The sequence below is a fragment of the Saccostrea cucullata genome, unplaced genomic scaffold, assembly GCF_032062105.1.
Source record: "Saccostrea cucullata isolate Sc308-1 unplaced genomic scaffold, CSIRO_AGI_Scuc_v1 ctg270, whole genome shotgun sequence".
NCBI lineage: Eukaryota > Metazoa > Mollusca > Bivalvia > Ostreida > Ostreidae > Saccostrea > Saccostrea cuccullata.
Genome location: NW_026932876.1, coordinates 131068 through 149838, shown reverse-complemented (window position 1 = coordinate 149838; position 18771 = coordinate 131068). Strand labels below are relative to the sequence as shown.

The 18771-nt window shown below is 32.7% G+C and overlaps 3 protein-coding genes across 3 annotated transcripts; all 3 read left to right on the top strand.

Annotated features, from left to right (window-relative positions):
- Positions 1–1000: 1000 nt before the first annotated feature.
- LOC134236386 (glutaredoxin-like protein C5orf63 homolog) lies at positions 1001–4795 on the top strand. The gene is made up of 2 exons (XM_062718551.1): positions 1001–1325; positions 4591–4795. The coding sequence occupies exons 1-2, from the start codon at positions 1158–1160 to the stop codon at positions 4756–4758; spliced, it is 336 nt and encodes a 111-aa protein (XP_062574535.1). The 5' UTR covers positions 1001–1157; the 3' UTR covers positions 4759–4795.
- A 584-nt stretch (positions 4796–5379) lies between these two features.
- On the top strand, positions 5380–8732 carry LOC134236385 (uncharacterized). The gene is made up of 2 exons (XM_062718550.1): positions 5380–5500; positions 7394–8732. The coding sequence occupies exons 1-2, from the start codon at positions 5432–5434 to the stop codon at positions 8396–8398; spliced, it is 1074 nt and encodes a 357-aa protein (XP_062574534.1). The 5' UTR covers positions 5380–5431; the 3' UTR covers positions 8399–8732.
- Positions 8733–14301: 5569 nt separating this feature from the next.
- LOC134236376 (uncharacterized) lies at positions 14302–17640 on the top strand. The gene is made up of 4 exons (XM_062718538.1): positions 14302–14410; positions 16966–17070; positions 17250–17321; positions 17458–17640. Exons 1-4 carry the CDS (start codon positions 14318–14320, stop codon positions 17638–17640), a joined length of 453 nt encoding a protein of 150 aa, XP_062574522.1. The 5' UTR covers positions 14302–14317.
- Positions 17641–18771: the final 1131 nt, after the last annotated feature.

Below are 18771 nucleotides of genomic sequence, written 5' to 3'. Positions count from 1 at the left end.
AGCGGAAAAATGATATCAGATATCGAAATATAAGAATGATAGACTAGGAAATCATGTATTTTTGATAATTTTTTTTACCATAAAAATTCTCAGAAGCTGGAAGGGGGTGGGGAGGTACACCATCCATTCGACAGGTGCCTGTGACTTACCGGTATTTCGGTGAAGAAAATAAATATCCTGTCCTTGGTCTTATTGGAAATAAATAATTTATCCTTTACCGACATATAAAAATAAATAATTTGACTCGGACCCCCCCTTTCAGATTCAAATGATTATCCCCTTACGAAAAAACTATTCACTGATGTAATTTAGAGATGAATTTATAACATATCGTATTGATAACGAGAAAGTTGTTTGCAATATTAATGAGATCATTTTCTCCCAAGGCTTATCATAAAGAGATGTTTTTTTTAAATTTGATGCAGTCACTAATAAATCTAATTTTATTGTAGTAGAGGATGGAAATGAAAAGTTTAGTCCATAAACATTTTTTTTCTACAAGTGTAAATAATGGCTGCGCAATGGGGTGGGGGATGGGGTGCGCTCAATCTGATAAAAATCAGACCTTTGTTACGCTCCGAAATTTTGATGGTCGCTGTACCAAGATCTGATTTTAGAAAAAGCATGTATCTCGGGACCACAGACATCCTCGGATACTCACGGATGATCTCGTCTTTTACTCGTGAACTGACGATCGAGTAAAAGTCGAGATCAGCCGACGATGGGTGACTGACAACTCCAACCAATAGATCGGAATGCACACCAGCCTGGATGACATCTGGAGAATACACTATTAGTATATTAGTATTATTATAAACATGATTGAACATCATTAATTAAATTAAATTCCCTCTCTCTCTTTCTCTCGTTCTATCCAGAGAACTTGTGTTCCTCTCGCGCTCTCTCTGCTTATAAATATCGTTCTATCCAGAGTTGTGTTTCCTGAAGAGGAAAGAGAAAATGAAAGTAGATCCAGAAGATCAACAATGTGAGAACGTTGAATAGGTCTATATTCTATGATTCATTAATATAATTATCAGTTAACTTATGCGTTTGTTGAAGAGAAATGCACCCTGGATCTGACTAGTTTTTTTTTTTTTCAAATAATTATCTTCAAATATCTTGGTTGAAAAGTATAAACGTATTGTTCAGAAGAAATGTTTGGTTTAGTTGTTTCAAATTCACTCTTATCAAAATCACCACTGTACGTAAGACCTTGTGCGGCCTTTACCTCAAGGAAGCTACCAGTGTTGACATTATTCACTAAGGAAGATTGTACCCTCTGTGATAACGCCCTGGAAGTTCTAAAGCCCTATAGTCACCAGGTAGGCCTATAAAGAAAAATGTAAAATTCAAATTGTTTGAAATTGTTGCCAGGAAACAGCAGAAAATCGTTTTATTATTATACATGGATGGCATGCTAACGCCGCAACCAAAAGGTCCTGAACACGTACGTGCTCGTGGACAAGACACCCCCTCCCGAATATACACCCCGGGTTAAAAAATATACTAATTCATTTTTTTGATTTTTCATAAATTGATCTCTAAGTATATTTGTACATTGTATTCCATATGATAGCTGCAGAACTGTAGCTCTCCGAAAAAAATATATATACATGTATATTGACAGACCGATGGGTCGGCAGCTATCCATATGAAAAATCAACAAAAAAAAATAAATAAATAATAATAAATAAATAAAAAAATAGCGTAGAATTAACGTTTTATTTAAAAATCATACCCGCGATATTATAAATGATTTTTTAATAAAACGTTTTTAATTTTTCATATATTAAATACAATGTGAATGTGCCTATTAGCATAGCTATTAGAAGAAAGATCGAGAGACCCATATTTTATACATTATACACCGTACAAGTAAAAACCTACATGTCAAGTCACAGAGAAGAAGCAACCGACTTTTATTTGAATAAATACTTAGTATATACAGAGATAATTGCTTAAAAATCTCATGTTTAAACTTGAATACTCTAAAGTTTGTATTTATATCAGGTTAAGCAAACAGTTGATTGTGATTGTAACTAGTGCTAATTGTAACGGGGACCGTTACAGATGTTCCCCAAACGCTCCCCAACTCCGTTTTGGTGCCATATTCCCTGGAGGCTTCATTAAATAGGACAAACTCTATGCATTTAAGACTTTAACAACGTTTACCCAGAAGTGTACCAAGTTCATTGCACGCTTGCGCATGTGAATGCATGTGCGTAATGACCATATCATCTTGTCTACACAATCTATATATTTTGATATACTAAAGATTAAAGTATTTAATCCAAAAGTATTAAAAAATACGCTCATTCAAGTGTATTTTTTATTTTACTCTTTTCACGTACACGCACGTGCATACTGAGCATGGTGACTATATCTTCTTGTAGAAGTCTGACTGTTACATCTATCTATGTTCTAAATCCCACCCCGTTTGGTTGTAAACCAAGGGAGTTATAGCTGTTTAAAGTTTAAGCCAATCAGATTGCAGCGCATGTACATGCACGTGCATGCATGTGCATGGTGACCATACCTTCTTGTAGAAGTCCATTATATCTATCTATGTTCCAAATCCCACCCCGTTTGGTTGTAAACCAAGGGAGTTATGGCTATCTAAAGTTTTAGCCAATCAGATTGCAGCGCACGTGCATGCACGTGTTTTTATTATAATTGCTATATATTATGTTGTAGGATATCCTAATGCATGGCTATGTTCAAAATTTCAAAGGATTTTGTCAAAAAACAAGAAAGATATTGAGACTTTAGTTTCAGCCAATCAGAGCTAAGCGCACGTGCATGCGCGTGAGATCTTGCTATTTTGATCATGTGATATTGTCTATGCTACTAATATATCCTTATATTATGAGTTTTAAAGCATTTCATCAAAAATGTAAAAAGTTACGCCTATATTAATTAAATCGGTCATTTCACGTGTTGCACGTGCACGCTCTTGCAAGCACGTGCGCGCAAAATGACCTTCGTTCCGCAAATCTACATACATGTAACATGTCTACTGACCCTAAAAACATTTCACCTAAATCGGATGTGTAGTTTACAAGATCACTCGCGGACAAAATTTTCCCGAGAAGAAAAATAATAATAACTAGATGCGATCTCGTTGCGAGCAACGAGTAGGTCTTCCGTCCTTTATCTGATGAAATAAGACCTGTGTTGGGATAATTACATTGTCAAAAAAGCACAAGAATTCTTCAAAATATGTTTAGAAACACAAAAAATGTAGGATCAATCAATTCTAATCAACTTCCGGTTCTTCTTATTCATTTCCGGTTCGACCGTTTGTGCTCAAAACAACTTTCAACTCTACATCAAGCATGCAGTAATCATCCCTGAAAGTTTCGATGGAAAATACTCATTTTAAGACAACTTCCGGCTTTTACGAGCCGTCCTTCCGGTCGAAATATTAAGATGGTATGCATTCTTTAAATCTTGATAACGAACAATTACATTCATTAGAAAATGTGAAAAGAAATCGCTATATTTAAACTACTTCCTGTTTATAACGGAAGTGTCAACGGAAAAAAAATGAAATAAAAAATTAGAAGTATGCATATTGTTGGGAACATTATTTTGACCATCTTTTGTTCAATATTGCTTATCAAAATATTCACGCTTTTCGAGATATAAAGCGTCAAAGATTTAGCATTCTAGCCCCCTGTGACCCTTTATTACGTAACATATGATCAAATTTTTAGTATATATTGTTGCAAATTGTTAAGTTGAATATCTTTGCTACAGTAATGTATCACAAAATATTGACCATTAAAAAGTTAAAGACGAGAGACTTTTGGCCCCTCTATGCCCCTAATTTGAAGGGCTAACCCCGTTTACTTGATATCAAATGAAAGGTCTTACTATATTGCACATTTTTTATTATATATGTCTTAACAAAATATTAACAGGTAAAAAGATATAAAAGAAAACGTATCAATTTTTGCGAGATGCATATGAGCCTATTTTTCGAGCCCAGGCGAGCGTCGATGCCTTTTTACCTGGAAAGCTCTATATGCAAAATGTCACATCTACTATCCTTCCTCTACCTTCACTGAAAATCTCAAGTCGGTATCTTAAGTCGTTTAGGAGGAGATCTCAGGACAAGCTGACCCTCTAAAAATCAGTAAATTGTCCATATATCACGACCGGAAGTGACGACGTACTTATAAAAAATTTCCGACAAGGTTCAGATAAATATCCATCAGATCTGAAAGTTTGGTGAAAATCGGTCCAGCCGTTTCTGAGAAATCGCGTGCACAAAATCGGTAAGAAAAATAATAATAATAGGGAAAAAGAAACCGAACGAAAACAATAAGGTCTTCCGTTGGAGACGGAAGACCTTAATAATAATAATAATAAGAAACAGAGTAAAACAATATGTTCCCCAACTTCGTTCGGGGAACATAATAATAGTGCATTTATCAGTAGCTCACAGAGGGTTGTAGAAATGCAGTTGTCAAATAGTTGTGAAACAAAGTACGGTGTATAGCGTAATTCAAGTCGTACATCATGCGTTTACTGTACATACTTTTAACTTCACACTTCTTCAGTATTTTAAAATTTTCTTTTCAGTTTGAACTGGAGAAAGTGGACATAACATTGCCAGAAAACAAGGAATGGTATAAGAAGTATAGATATGATATCCCCGTGTTCCATCTGAACGGACAATATCTGATGAAACACCGCACTGATCTACAAGTGTTCTTAAAGAGAATGGCAGAAATAGAAAGGACCAATTAAGTTTAAACAACTGCTGCATTTTTACCAATTTTATTCATGAGAAATTACACAGAGTGAACATAATGTCTGTATAAAGAAGTGTTTACAACAACTTGTGTAGACATGATAATAAAAGTTCTACTGCATTTTATCTGATATTTTATTCTTTTCTTCATATTGCTGAAAAGTTATGTCGACTTTCCCTATATTGTGTTATCAATAAGGAAATTTACAATGTATAGATTTGAAAAATCACATAAAATGAAGAAAGTGATATAAATACCTTTCCCTATTTACTATATAAATACATGACTATTTAGGTAACAACAGGGAAAATGTAGTTTCAAACAATTTTTGGGTGCTAAGACATCTCAGATAAATTACATTAAAATTATATCAGGTAGTTAACCTATTACGTAAGGGTTTTGAAGGATGTATTAAGCAGAAATTAATTCTGACTTAGTAAAAATGGAATCACTTCATCAGTAATAAAATTCAAATCTAAATCAAATATAAATGATGGAAGCAAATATGTGGACTATTACTGAGGTTATTTTTTTTAAACAGTGACACACCCCCTTCCTTCTATGTTATATCTCTAACTTGCCTTCTGATAAGACTGCCTTTGTCGTTATCTGATCAGAGTGACTCAATCATGCTAACACAGTAGTACTGATCAGAGGTTTATTAGTAGATGGAATTCACCATGAAATTTTCTGTTTTTATTGTACCTCTCTGTGTATTTGGTCTAACCATCCCTAGGGTAAGTTATAACGGACTATATGTTACCATGTTAAACGTATATCCCCCTATTGTATATCAAAAGCATGTATACATTGATCCACATGTATAACATCTTGTATATTGGTACGGGGTATGTTTAGCTGAAAGGACTGTATGATATTAACTCTAAATTGACCCTTCATTTGAAATAAATTTTTAAAAAATGTTTTACCTACATGTAAGTGGACCCTTAATGAAGACAATATGTGCCTGCATGGTTTCAGGATAATGCATTTTGTGCATTGTGAGTTTTTTTATTCTGTCTAAATGCACTCATAAAATAAAAAAAAAATCGCAGAAATTGGCAATGTTTAGAGATAACATATTTTTGTATCTTTAAAAAAAAATAAAAATTTCAGGAACTTCATTTTCATTTTTAATGAGTGTCCTAAGGCAGACCAAAAAAAAAAAAAAAAAAAAACGCCCAAAAGTGAGATCATTCACAAAATACACTATCAGACCTGAAACCAAGTGCGTATGTATATCAGAAAAGTTACGTGTACAAGTAGATACATGGACAAGGCCATTGGCCGGCGCCTTGTCATGATTTGCATTCTTATTTTCAGGAGCATTTTTTTTTTATTTCGAAAATTAAAAAATTAGTTTATGCCTAGATAATTTTAAAGAGTGAGATTTTTTTCCCTGTGTTCTAGTGTTCTACGATTAATGGTAATTTGCACTTTGCCATTTTCAGTGATTTCATACAACCTGACAACTGCTGCAGTATTTAAATTTTCATTAGCTAAGATTGTATATTAAATTTTTTTATACAAAGTATACTTAAGGTATGTCACTCGTGAAATTTGTTAAATCAAGGATTTTTTTAGTAGTATATTTTAGATAAGTACTCATATAAAGTGTGACTCAAAATCGCAGAGAAAATAGGGGGGGTCAGTGTGCATCTTACTGATCTACGGTACAATTAAGTTGACCTTTTTGCACTTAGATTTAAACTCTTTGGTTAATTACTTTAACCTTTATAATATTTTATCAGATGTAACCATGGCAATAAATACAATTTTATTTTACGTAAAATAGTTTGAATAATATTTATCATTGAACAAATCTTGCAAATTAATGCGAGTAAATTATTGTGTGACCTTTTTGCACTAAAAAGTAACATATTTGGGGTATTAAAAATCTAAATAAGCAATAATTTCTTTTGTATCAAACTTTTTACGACTTAAGTCCTGATCAGTCAAAAGTATCGAGTAGTTTAAAATAATGAAAGAAAAAGTTGGGGTTAGTGATGTTAATTTCGAAATATTAGTTCAAAATATGTGATTTTCAGGCGAAAAATGATGCAAATTTTACCTTGACTTATTTGACATATCTTTATTTTTTGGCAAAGTTTGTGGAAAGAAGGTGTAACACTTGTTCTAAAAATATGAATTAAGACCTATATCAAATATTCCTAGCAATATTATAATGGAAGATTTTCTCCAAGTAAAGTATATGAGGTTAAAGTTCCAGGATATTAGATTTAATAAATGTGCAGATTTGCAGAATTATCTGCTAAATATTCTTCCACCACAAGAAATAGTTCCTCATAAATCTTGCTTTTTAGTAGTTTTTGAGCAGCTTTTTCGTTCAATGTTAAAATATTGACATTGTTGAATTAAAATATGTTATAATTTGAATATTAAATTATAGTTTTGAAGTAAGAGGGTCTGCATGAACTTTTCTAAAAAGCTGACGAGTGATATACCTTAACATTTTATTTTCCCAAAAGTAGTATGCAGAAAGTTGCCTTTGACATGCGTATTTGCCATCTCTTCGATTTTGGCATAATATTTCAATTAAGTATTCAGAATGACGTTTCAAAATGGACTCAACTTATTGGTGTATACATGTAATTTCTATTTTATTACAGTTCATTGATGGCACAGAAGTTAAAAAAAGAGCTATCTTGACAACAACACCACTTTTAACAAACAATTCGACATCATCAGAAAACACAGCAGTAGACGACAGTACACCAACAACGTTTCCAACAACAACCACACCACCAACAACTGAAAACCCATCAACAAAAAAGCCATCTACAACAAATTCAAGAACAAATACATTAACCACAAAAACGTCAACAGTTAATTCTCCATCCCCGAGAACAAATACATCGCCAACAAAAACTTTAACAAGCTCAACAATGAAATCAACAAAAACACCACCACTAACAACAAAAACAACACCACAAACAACAAAAACAACACCACAAACAACAAAAACAACACCACAAACAACAACAAAAACAACACCACAAACAACAACATCACAAACAACAAAAACAACATCACAAACAACAAGTTCAGCAACAACACCATCTACAACGGCAACTCAAACTAAAATACAAACTACAAATACTAAACAAAATATAACCAATTCAGCACTAACTTCAACAACAACAAAAAATACAACAATTCAAGCTACAACATCACAAAATATATCAGCAAAACCATCATCAACTCCATCTACAATAAAAGCAGCATCAACAACAGCATCTTCAACAACGCAAACAATAGCAGCAACTACAGAAAATACGACAATAAATAGCAATGGAATTTCCTCATCTGAGAGCACAGCAGTATATGTAACAAGCTCACTGTCAACAAATCCGAGTTCGACTGGATCAAACGTACACCATCCTATGTCATCCACAACACCTGTTCATTCATCTGTACCTCCAAAGCCTGGTACCCCGGCTAGGAGTTCGTCTGCTAACTACGACCACGAACTCGCCATTATATTTGGTGTGATGCTAGGGTTGATGATCCTGGCTATATTCATCTTCTGTGTTTACCGCTGTTACAAGAAAGACAAGGAAGAATCATACATGGAGGGTGGGGGTGACATCTCCATCAAAATGTCTAAATTCTAATAAAGGTGTAGCATCTACTTGTGAGAATGACCATGCATTTTCTGATGTGATGTGAATGCCGGATGCAAAGATATGAAACGCTTAGTGGACCAGCAGAAAAGCACTTGATTTTTCGTCATTCTTGGAAAGGTTTCGATACGAAAACTTTTTTTTAGAAAAATTAAGAATGTTTTGGAAGAAGTTGTCACCATTTATGTATGTTTTTGTAAGCTTTATGTAAATAACAACATAGTTTCTGTAAAACGATTGAAAATGTTTGTAAAAATTGTATGTTCTTACATGACATTATTTCCTTAATGAATTTATACTTTTTTAAATAAGTAAAGAGAGTTTATTACATGTATATAATACAAAGTACATGTTAAATTATAAAAAGAACAAAGTGGACATTTATGGATAATGCTTACTGAAATTGTGCAATACATGTAATTGGAGATTTTGCTTTAGATTGGAGTTTGTCCTTGAAAACCTTTATACGAGACATATTTCAAAGTATACACTTACATAGATCAATTACTACCTCTTAGGGCTGGGACGATATATCGAAATATCGATATATCTTGATATCTGTGAGGACGATACGCATATCGATACATATGAAGAAATATCGAAATATCGTGCAAAAAAATTTGACTTCTGTTTTTATGCCCCCGTTACCGAAGTTTCGGGGGTATATAGTTTTGTCGTGTCCGTCCGTCTGTCTGTCTAGCTGTCCGTCTGTCTCTCTGTCTGTCCGTCTGTCTGTTTGTCCGCAAAAATTTTAACCTTGCCTATAACTTTTGATTTAATGGAGCTATGACTTTCATATTTCACAGGTGTATTCTTTGTGACAAGACCTTTCTTTGGGTACCACCAAATTTGACCTTTTGAACTTGACCTTGGAGTTTAACCCACTTTAATACAAAAATTTTGAACTTTTACTTTGGCAATATCTTTTGAACAATAGATACCAGGACATTTATATTTGATATATATACTTGTCAAAATTTCTAAGTCCCCACTTTTATTATTTTAAGTATTTAAAAATCTTAACATTAATTAACTAGTTGATCACAATTTTGACTTAATTTTTCGATGATTGCCTGTTACGGCCAAGAAAAATTGAAATCGAATGTGTAATTACTCAGCCATGACCCTTTTTGTTAAAAAGCATGAAGTGCGAGTTTCATATGTTTTAGAGTGTATCTTCCATTTATTTAAATTGCCATGTGTTCTCCATCTTTAGTTGTTTAGGAAAAACAGAAAAAAGCTTGTTTAAAATGCTGTGTATGTACGAACGACAATGTGCAAGTGAAGGTGCCATGGTCCAAGCTGGTGGTAGTAAAGTAAAGTTGTATTTCCTTCGTTTTTATTTGTTTATTTTATGTAAAACCGTTAAAAATACCGCCAGGAAGATGCACAAAGCTTACTTGTATTCCTTATAATCATTCAAAATTGCAAGATTTTCAAGAAATACCACTTAACCACCCTAGAGTCTAACCGGAAATTCACTCAAACCGGAACCGGAAGTGCCCATGGTCAAGGCGTATACACGTACTGCAACGACACATCAACAGGGCTACTACATACGAATTACTAACTATTGTGAAAGGAACCTATCTGCACGTGCAATTGCTCTGCATTCATTAAAAATTAATTCAAGTCTCCTTATTTATCCAAATTATTAGACACAAACTGGAAGAGTGGGGAATGCGTTTAAGAAGACCTTATGTAGTTTAGGATTAATATTGGGTACAAACAATTTTGGTAAGATTCAATGTCATTCACATCTCAACCATTTAGAACATGAACGGGACAAGATACCAGAGATTGAGCGCTTTTCCAGCAGCAGAATCTGGCGGAAATATAGAGGACGACCTAGTCCTTACATGGAATAATCTTCCATAAAGATTTTTCGTTAATTGTGTGAACTCTTTGAGAAGCAATTATCTTGATCTTAATTCGTTTGCACGGAGGATAAAAACAGTATTGAACGTTGCGAATTTTTAATTCTAGGGTGCCTTCACTCTTCTGCATTTTGTGTTAAAGTCCTTCAATATAATTAGATTAAGTGAAAAAAATATATTTTGCTTCTTTTTATCCTGTATAGTTTTCAATTTATATTGTCTGAATTATTTAATATAAAAGCAGTGTAAAACAAAAACTTACGTGGGGACTTAGAAATTTTGATTAGTATATATATTTTGTGGAAAGACCTTTCATTGGATGCCAACAAACTTGTCCTCTTGACCTTAACCTTGGAGATTTTCGTATCTATGAAAAAAAATTAACCTTGGCTATAACTTTTGAACATTAAGTACTAGGGTTTTTATACTTCACATATATAATCCTGATGAAAAGACCTTTTATTGGATACCAAGAACCTTGACACCTTGACCTTGGAGTTTGACCTATATTAAAATTACAACATTGACCATAATTTTTGAAGGGATTGAACTAGGGCATTCATACTTCACAAATTTAATTCTTGTGACAAGACCTTTCATTTGATAACAAGAATCTTGACTCTTTGACGTTGATCTTGGAGTTTGACTTTTTACAATCTTTAACCTTGATCATAACTTTTGAACAGTAGGGGCTAGAGCTTTCATATTTCACATGTGTAATCCTTGTGATAAGTCGTTTCACTGGATATCAAGAATCTTGACCCTTTGACCTTGATCTTAGAGTTTGACCTACTTTTTACAAACTTTAACCTTGGCCATAACTTTTGAACGGTAAGGGCCAGCGCTTTCATACTTCCCATACGTAATCTTTGAGACAAGGCCTTTCTTTAGAACCCAACAACCTTGACCCTTTGACCTTGACCCGGAGTTTATCCTATATAATAAAATGTCAACCTTGGTCATAACCCTGAAACAGGTGTAGCGTTTTTTATTTCGCATTTCTTGTGAAAAGGTCTTACTTTGGTATCAACATATTTGATCTGCATTTGAGAAAGCTTCATCTTCGCTATGTTGCCATACGGGGGCATCAATGTTTCACAAACACATCTTGTTCTTTGTTTATTTAACATTTGGGGTTTAATACATAAAATAAATAAGCTAAATATAATTAAATATATGAAATAAATAATAATTAACACAACTTGAATCAAATATTTTCTTTTTAAAATATATAAAGAACTTTTTTCCATAAATTATTCTTATTTGCAAAGAAATAATTTGTTTACTTCAATGCAAAAAAAAGATTTTATAAGCAATTAAATATATCGTGATACATATCGTTTCATGGCTCAAAAATCGTGATCCGTATCGATATAGAAAAAGTTGTATCGCCCCAGCCCTACTACCTCTTACCAACTTTCAATATCAAACGTGCACGTTTACCGCTCAATACCCCTTACAACTGTTTGAAAATTATATGCACGTAATTTCAAAATCAGTTCGTGGCTTCATAGATTGTCAAAGAATCCCACCTTCTGTATACTCAATGATTGTTCCAGTTATAACATATGGGTCTGAAATATGGATCACAGACTATTGATTAGATGTTACATATCCTCAGAACGTTTCCCATTTGAAAAAAAAATCAAAATAATATTCTCAAAGATATTTTAGGTGTTCGTAGAAAGACATCAAATTTAGCAGTCAATGCTTAAGTAGGATCTTATCCACTTTACTATTTATGTGTTGAAAACATGTTTAATAATTAAAGATTAAGAAATATGGAATCAAATACCACATACAATATTTAAATGCACTTTAAGTATCAGCTTTGAAAGTGGACAAAGTATTAGCTTTGAAAATGGATTATACAAGGGGTGATCAAAAAGTTCGCAAACTAATTGAATAACTTCCATACAAGAAACAATATTTGGTTTTAATGTTGATTATATTTTAAATTAATCCTCCCTGATTTTAATGCACATCAACCACCGTTCTGCGCATGCGCGAATCACGTGATATTGGCGGACACGTGACCCCCTCCGTAGCGTTCTGTCACAAAAGTTAAAAGATTTTTCCGAGTTTTATATTTCTTTCCATGTGAGTTAATTTTATGACAAGAACAGTTAATTTGTCAGAAATGGTCATATCTCGGCAACAGAATGGGTGGATAATAACATCCTTTCCAAAACTAAGCATGGCGACCATTAAAACAAATCTTCTGTCTCAGGAGAGACCTTTATTCAAGGTGGATAGAGAATGGGTGCATCCTTTTTATCATATCTAAGATGTTTAAAATCTAAAGTAAACGATATCTTAGGTATTTTTAAAATACTTATATCATTGTTCAAATATTCAACTATTTTTCAAAGTGCTAATTGGAGGTCTTTGATAGCAAATTTCTTAATTAAAAATACATATCTTTTCAAACTTGCTTTCACTGGGCAAGATGACAAGTATCATTTTTAACCATCAGCCTTCCTTCACTAAAACGATTAATCCAATCATTAATTGAATTTATAGGAACTCATTTATCTCAATAAACTGTGTACAAATTATTATATGATACTGTAGAGGGATTTCTAAGATATTACAATAAATTGTACAGTCGTTTGTTGAACGAGTTCGACTGAGACAACCATTTTTCGTCACAAGTGAACTAAATAGTGACTTCATTTTCACATTGTGACGTCACAAACAAGGAGAGAAACTTTATTAAGCATATGCTATCTATAGACCTTGTGTATGGCTATGTGTGTATCGAATTTCATTCTAATCTGAATTGTGGTTTTGTAGATATAGAGATAGTTTGCAAACTTTTTGATCACCCCTCGTACTTCATAGCAAAGCAATATTTTCAATCTTCAACAAAAACTAAATTTGACTACTTTAAATATTTCCAAAAGGATCTGAGATTTTACTTAAATAAAAATTTTATTGATATGACCTTTGATCAATATTGACCAAAATCTCATCTCATAAAAAATAATTGAAATTGAAAATATGTTCATTTTCATCCCATTTACACATATTTTTGGAGAAAGAAACAAACTGCAAATACTTTATAGAGTGGCCAAATAACATTCATAGGCATGGACACTTCTATAAAGTTTTTGTACCATATCATGAAATTAAAGACAAATCATACATCTACTTTTCATAGCAAACTTTATTTTTATGTTCTGGAAACGATATACCTGTAGTTTTAAAATCAGATGCTTGAATTGACTTTTCTATTCAAATTTTCATAAATTTTAAACATAGTATAATAATAATAAAAATACGTTTATGTTTCACAATATACAAGAATTCAGTTAAATTGTAATATACTGTTTGTGATGTTGTCTTTTGTTGTAACATGTAATACTAATTAAATTAGTTATATTCGTTACCCAAGTGAATTGGATCAGCTCCAATAAGGCTGCACTGAAAGTTTGAAACACCTGTAATCATGGTAATGATTACAGTTACTGATAGTTACTTTACACAAACTAGAAAAAATCAAATGAAATACAAAAAATTAGGGTTTGTCCTCGCAAACACCTGAGAGATCAGGGATAGAGTATTATAGTAGATACAATTTTCCAATTCAAATTTGCAAATAAAATCGTCCTTCAACATCGTGCAATTCTCTTTATAGTAAGGTCCTTGCCTCACATCCTTCAAGAAGACATAAATCCATATACTCAGTGGAACCAAGTGGAGCCGAAATTACGCACCAAGGAAGAAAATGTATTAACGCAGAATGTTGTGTTTTTAAACAAGGATCCTCGCTATCCCTATTGCATTCACTATCAAATTAAAGGAAAAACAGTAATTGTAAAAAGCCTATACCATTTGATAAGATAAGAATAAAAAATGTCTTTTAAAAGTTTTAAACCTTTTCCAAACTAGTTGGCAACAACTTAACAACTTTGGAATCCTGATATAGGAAAGCCAAAGGAAGACCTTTTTTACCTGGCGTATATATACGGTTTATTTTTCCGGATAATATCATCGTTTTGATAAGACATAGTATTTTTAGCAATGAGGAATGGATGAGAAAGATTTTGTTGGTGTGATGGCTGTCCGTGTGCTCCAATTCTTTCTTGTTTTGTCTGTTTCAATAACCAACTCCTTCTCCAATGTAAGTAACGATACACTACTCATAATAAATTTTATTGAATGAGAGTTTTTTATTCTATTCTTTCTGTCTTGTGAAAGAGTTGTCTTACATTATATTATTGACCAAATTGATTAAAAATACATGTACGCACCAACAAATGCTAAGTTCTCAAGCTTATTGTGAACAATGTTCACCCTACATTTTTAGTTTCGGTATTGAGAAGTTTTGTCTAACCATGAACAGAACTGTAAGATTTTTATAAAGAAATGAAGAATCGTGGAACATAATTTGAAAATTTTGAAAATTTGAAAAAATAAATTTGATTGAAATTATTTTCTTTATCAATCTGATTAATTTCTTGAAATACAATTATTGCTGGATATTGATGTTACATCATCTTAATTTGTAACATCATCCCAGAGCTATAGAAGAACATTTCTAAGGTTATAGGAGACTCTAAAGAATGCTTGAAAACTTGTGAATAGTGTTATAGTAAGTAACAATCTCAAACTGTTGAGGAATTTACAAAGCACTGGCAGGAACACTGTAAAAAATGTGTTTAGAGTCTCAACATTTTTCTAAACACTATTCTTGTAGACAGATTTTTAACATGTTTAGTACTTAAACACATTTATTTTCTAAACATATTTAGGTATCCGTTTAATTTCTAAACATATGCATGTTGAAGCTCGCATTTACGGCCTAAACGTGTTTAGAATTTAAATACGTTAAACTATTAAACATGATAAAATGCAATCAAAATTAAAGAATAATTATCCAAATATGGTACACTTATAATATAACGATCCTATAATAAACAACGTAGTTATCTCTATACAAATTACAAAGAACTCCAGATTGATTTTATTTTTATTATTAGTTTATTAGAAAATTAAATTAAAATGTTTAACATTTTATCCATCTAAGAATAAAAAGTCATTTTTTAACAAACTCATACATCCAATACAGTATGCCACAAAACCTCCGAAATACGTATTTCAGTTTTCAAAGTCTTTTGTCTTTTAGGTTTTTTTTCACTTATTTGTTTTCTATGTCATCGAGATACAAATCGTAAACCGTCCAGAATTTGAAAGTATTTGGGATATCTCAAGTCCCGAGCTTAGTAACACAACAAAGGCCCGGTTCACGAGTTCAAAAAATTATCTCCAGTCCTCTTCCAATAATGCTATTCTTTCCTCTGTGATGATCATCAACTTGGCTGGATCCTTACGTTTCTTGCATTTAGTAAAATGTTGTTTTTTTTTCTGCAAAAAATAATTATAGTAAAATAAAAAAAAATATACAAACAAAACAAATATAATGGACAGAAATTTCAGTCTTAACACGAAAGAAGGAAACAGTTCATGGGGGAGGAAGGCTGAAGAATCCTCTAACATATGCATGTAATAGATAGATAACAAACAACTTAGACACAATCAAATAAAGTACAAGTTGCATTAATTTACCTTGCATATGTATCAATGATCAAATCCAGTGATTCTTTGGCCCCAAGCCTTTCTGCTGGAGGTATATGTTTTCTCTGTGTGGTTAAAAGTCTTTTTTCAACTTCTCCATCATTTTCTCTATAATAAATAAAATAATTTTCAATTATTAATTAGGTTTTATGTAAAAACATTCTATTTATTGTATCCAAGATATCTTTGTGTGTAGAGGACACATGCAACAAACTAATCGTATTTTAATAATAATATGATACATATTTGCTCTTCGTTGAAAGTTATCGTCCATAAACATATCCATTATTTTATAACATTATGAATAGTAAAACGGTATCAATTAATAATGGTGTACATTAATTTTGTACATGTATCTTTAAGTAAAGAATGCAAGATCCTATGATAAACAAATACTGTTGACATTGTTTACCTCTCTCGTCAAGCTCAATTTGTGTAAATAAAATCATACAAACCTTCTAAATCACAGTTTTCAAGAAGCATCCCTCGTGTATTTCACTTAATCTGCAACAGTTGTATCTTGAATTTCTATCATTTTGATAGGATAAACGGTTTTCTCTTAATGCTGTGATTTTCTTTGTTCGACAACCGCGCTAATTCATGTTTGAATATATCTCGATCATTTCCGGGAAGACAACTCCGTATTTCACTGACTGAAGAATGAAACACGTGTTTAATTTCTAAACATGTTTAGGTATTAAATACTTTAGACCGAAGTGTTTAGTTGGTAAACATAATATTAAACATGTAATGGTAGTGTTTATTTCCTAAGCACATTTTTTACAGTGAAATTGTTAAAAAATTCTAATAACTCAAAAACCTTATTTATGAACAGTTTTTTTTAAAAAGTTCATTAATTGTCCATTCTTTTTCACCCCTCTTTCTTCCCCCTATTTCTCCTCTCCTCTTCCATTTTTTCCTTAATCTCTTAAAAATTCTTTCACACAATTGTTTTCCTTCTTGTATATAATTGTGATTGTATTTGAAATTTGTGTGAATGAAGAAAAAACAGTCTCAATTGGTCTTAGGGAGTTCATTTTTAGTGTTGTCTTAGGTGTTCTATGATCGTCATCTTATACACTGGTGATTACTCTTCTGTAGGCTCAAAGTGTCCGTGACCCTTGTCATCCCTCAGTGACCCATCCAGGTGAGGGCCACATCATTGGAAAGAGGTCAGCGGAGGACTCGGGAACTCCGCATGACAAGGTGACTCAAAGGACTTTGCTCACACAAAAAATAGTTTTCTAAAGATATAAGAAATAATAATCATACACATGGTACATGTATTATTATTTATACTCAGAATAACTTGTTTTCTTTGCTGAATTAATGCATTTAGAATACAAAATTCTTATCATAACTTGATAACTTTTGTCTTTTGTCAGGTTATCAACTGTAAAACATCAGTTCCATCGTCCATAGCAAAAAGCACTGACGTTGCTAGCCACACAATTCCAGTACATATGAATATACTGGTATCATTTCAATATCTCTAGCAACTGCAACATTACCTACCTTGCAAGTTTATGAAAAAACGGCAATTGTGGCATCAAGTGAGAGGTCCCCAGATACCACAGTACAGGATGTATTCAGGTCTTCAACGGGAGCAAAGGAATCAAGAACAGTTCAAATGAAAACATCTTTGAGACAATCACAGACCACAGAAGCAACCGTAACTTCGTCATTGAGAACAGTACGGGCGAAAACAACAACCTCATCGGCACCAACAACAACAAGAAAAACAACAGGTTTATTACATACTTTGACGCCCAGTAAACACTCAACAGTGACAACAAGACAAACTACAATTCAAGTAGCAGTGTCCAGCAAGGATACCTCAGACAGTTTTGACCACGACTTAGCCATCATCTTTGGGTCAATGTTAGGAATAATGGTGTTGGGTTTGTTCTGTTTTGGGGTATTTAGATGTTACAGGAGGGAGAAAACGGAATTCATGAAAACGCAGAATAATCTCTATTCCAACAAATTGTAAATCTGCATGTATAATATTTTTTTGATTTATGATTAACTATGACATTGAGTTTGAACACATATATTAAACCGCTTGATGGCATTGATTGTAAAGCTGTGGTTTTTTTATATGGACGTGCTCACAATTTTATTGTTGATTTTGTTTCGAAAAATGAAACCTTCATTATTAGTTGTTGACATATTATCCAGGAAGGTGGTATAACTCGCAAGCTAGATATGTCTAGAATCTTGGCATTATTCGACCTAAGTTTTTGTTGTGTATTTAGTTTGAAAGTATAAGTTACACAATAAATTGATAAACTCCAGAATCAAACAGAAAAAGGCCAGTATAATCTAATGACACAACGAAATTGTTATCGTACAGTCTATCTATAGTAGTTTTCACAGCTAGACCGTGAAGTTTTCCCAGAATGCCCGACCGCGTGAAGCCGAGCATGCGTATTCCAGGAATATGGCTCGAGAGCGCTAGCAATAAAGATGTACCAAAAATTAGCCTTAGCCATAACTTTTGAACAGTTAGGGCTTGGGCTTTCTTGCTTCACATGTATACACTGTAAGAAATGTGTTTAGAATCCAAACACTTTTCTAAACACTTTTTTGTCACCTTCTTTTTTATACGTTTAAATCCTAAACATGTTCAATTTCTAAACACATTTGAGAAAGTGTTTAGAATCGAAGCACATACGTGTTTAGATACTAAACACTTTCTCATACATGTTTAGAAATTTTACATGTTTAGGAATTAAACATATAAAAAAGAAGGTGACAAAAAAGGCTTAAAAAGTGTATAGATTCTAAACACATTTCCCCCCCCCTGTGCTTAGAAAATAAACATATCTAGATTTGACACATTAAAACAAGTGTACCTGCAGAAAAAACTATAAACATCTGTAAATTTTGACACAAAGAACACAT

Excerpts from the sequence above, each read along its gene's own strand:
- LOC134236386 (XM_062718551.1), top strand. The coding sequence starts at position 1,158 with ATGTTTGGTTTAGTTGTTTCAAATTCACTCTTATCAAAATCACCACTG. Across the intron at positions 1,326-4,590 it reads TAAAGCCCTATAGTCACCAG|TTTGAACTGGAGAAAGTGGA; the intron begins GTAGGCCTATAA and ends TTTTCTTTTCAG.
- LOC134236385 (XM_062718550.1), top strand. The coding sequence starts at position 5,432 with ATGGAATTCACCATGAAATTTTCTGTTTTTATTGTACCTCTCTGTGTA. Across the intron at positions 5,501-7,393 it reads TTGGTCTAACCATCCCTAGG|TTCATTGATGGCACAGAAGT; the intron begins GTAAGTTATAAC and ends ATTTTATTACAG.
- LOC134236376 (XM_062718538.1), top strand. The coding sequence starts at position 14,318 with ATGGATGAGAAAGATTTTGTTGGTGTGATGGCTGTCCGTGTGCTCCAA. Across the intron at positions 14,411-16,965 it reads TAACCAACTCCTTCTCCAAT|GCTCAAAGTGTCCGTGACCC; the intron begins GTAAGTAACGAT and ends ACTCTTCTGTAG. Across the intron at positions 17,071-17,249 it reads CGGGAACTCCGCATGACAAG|GTTATCAACTGTAAAACATC; the intron begins GTGACTCAAAGG and ends GTCTTTTGTCAG.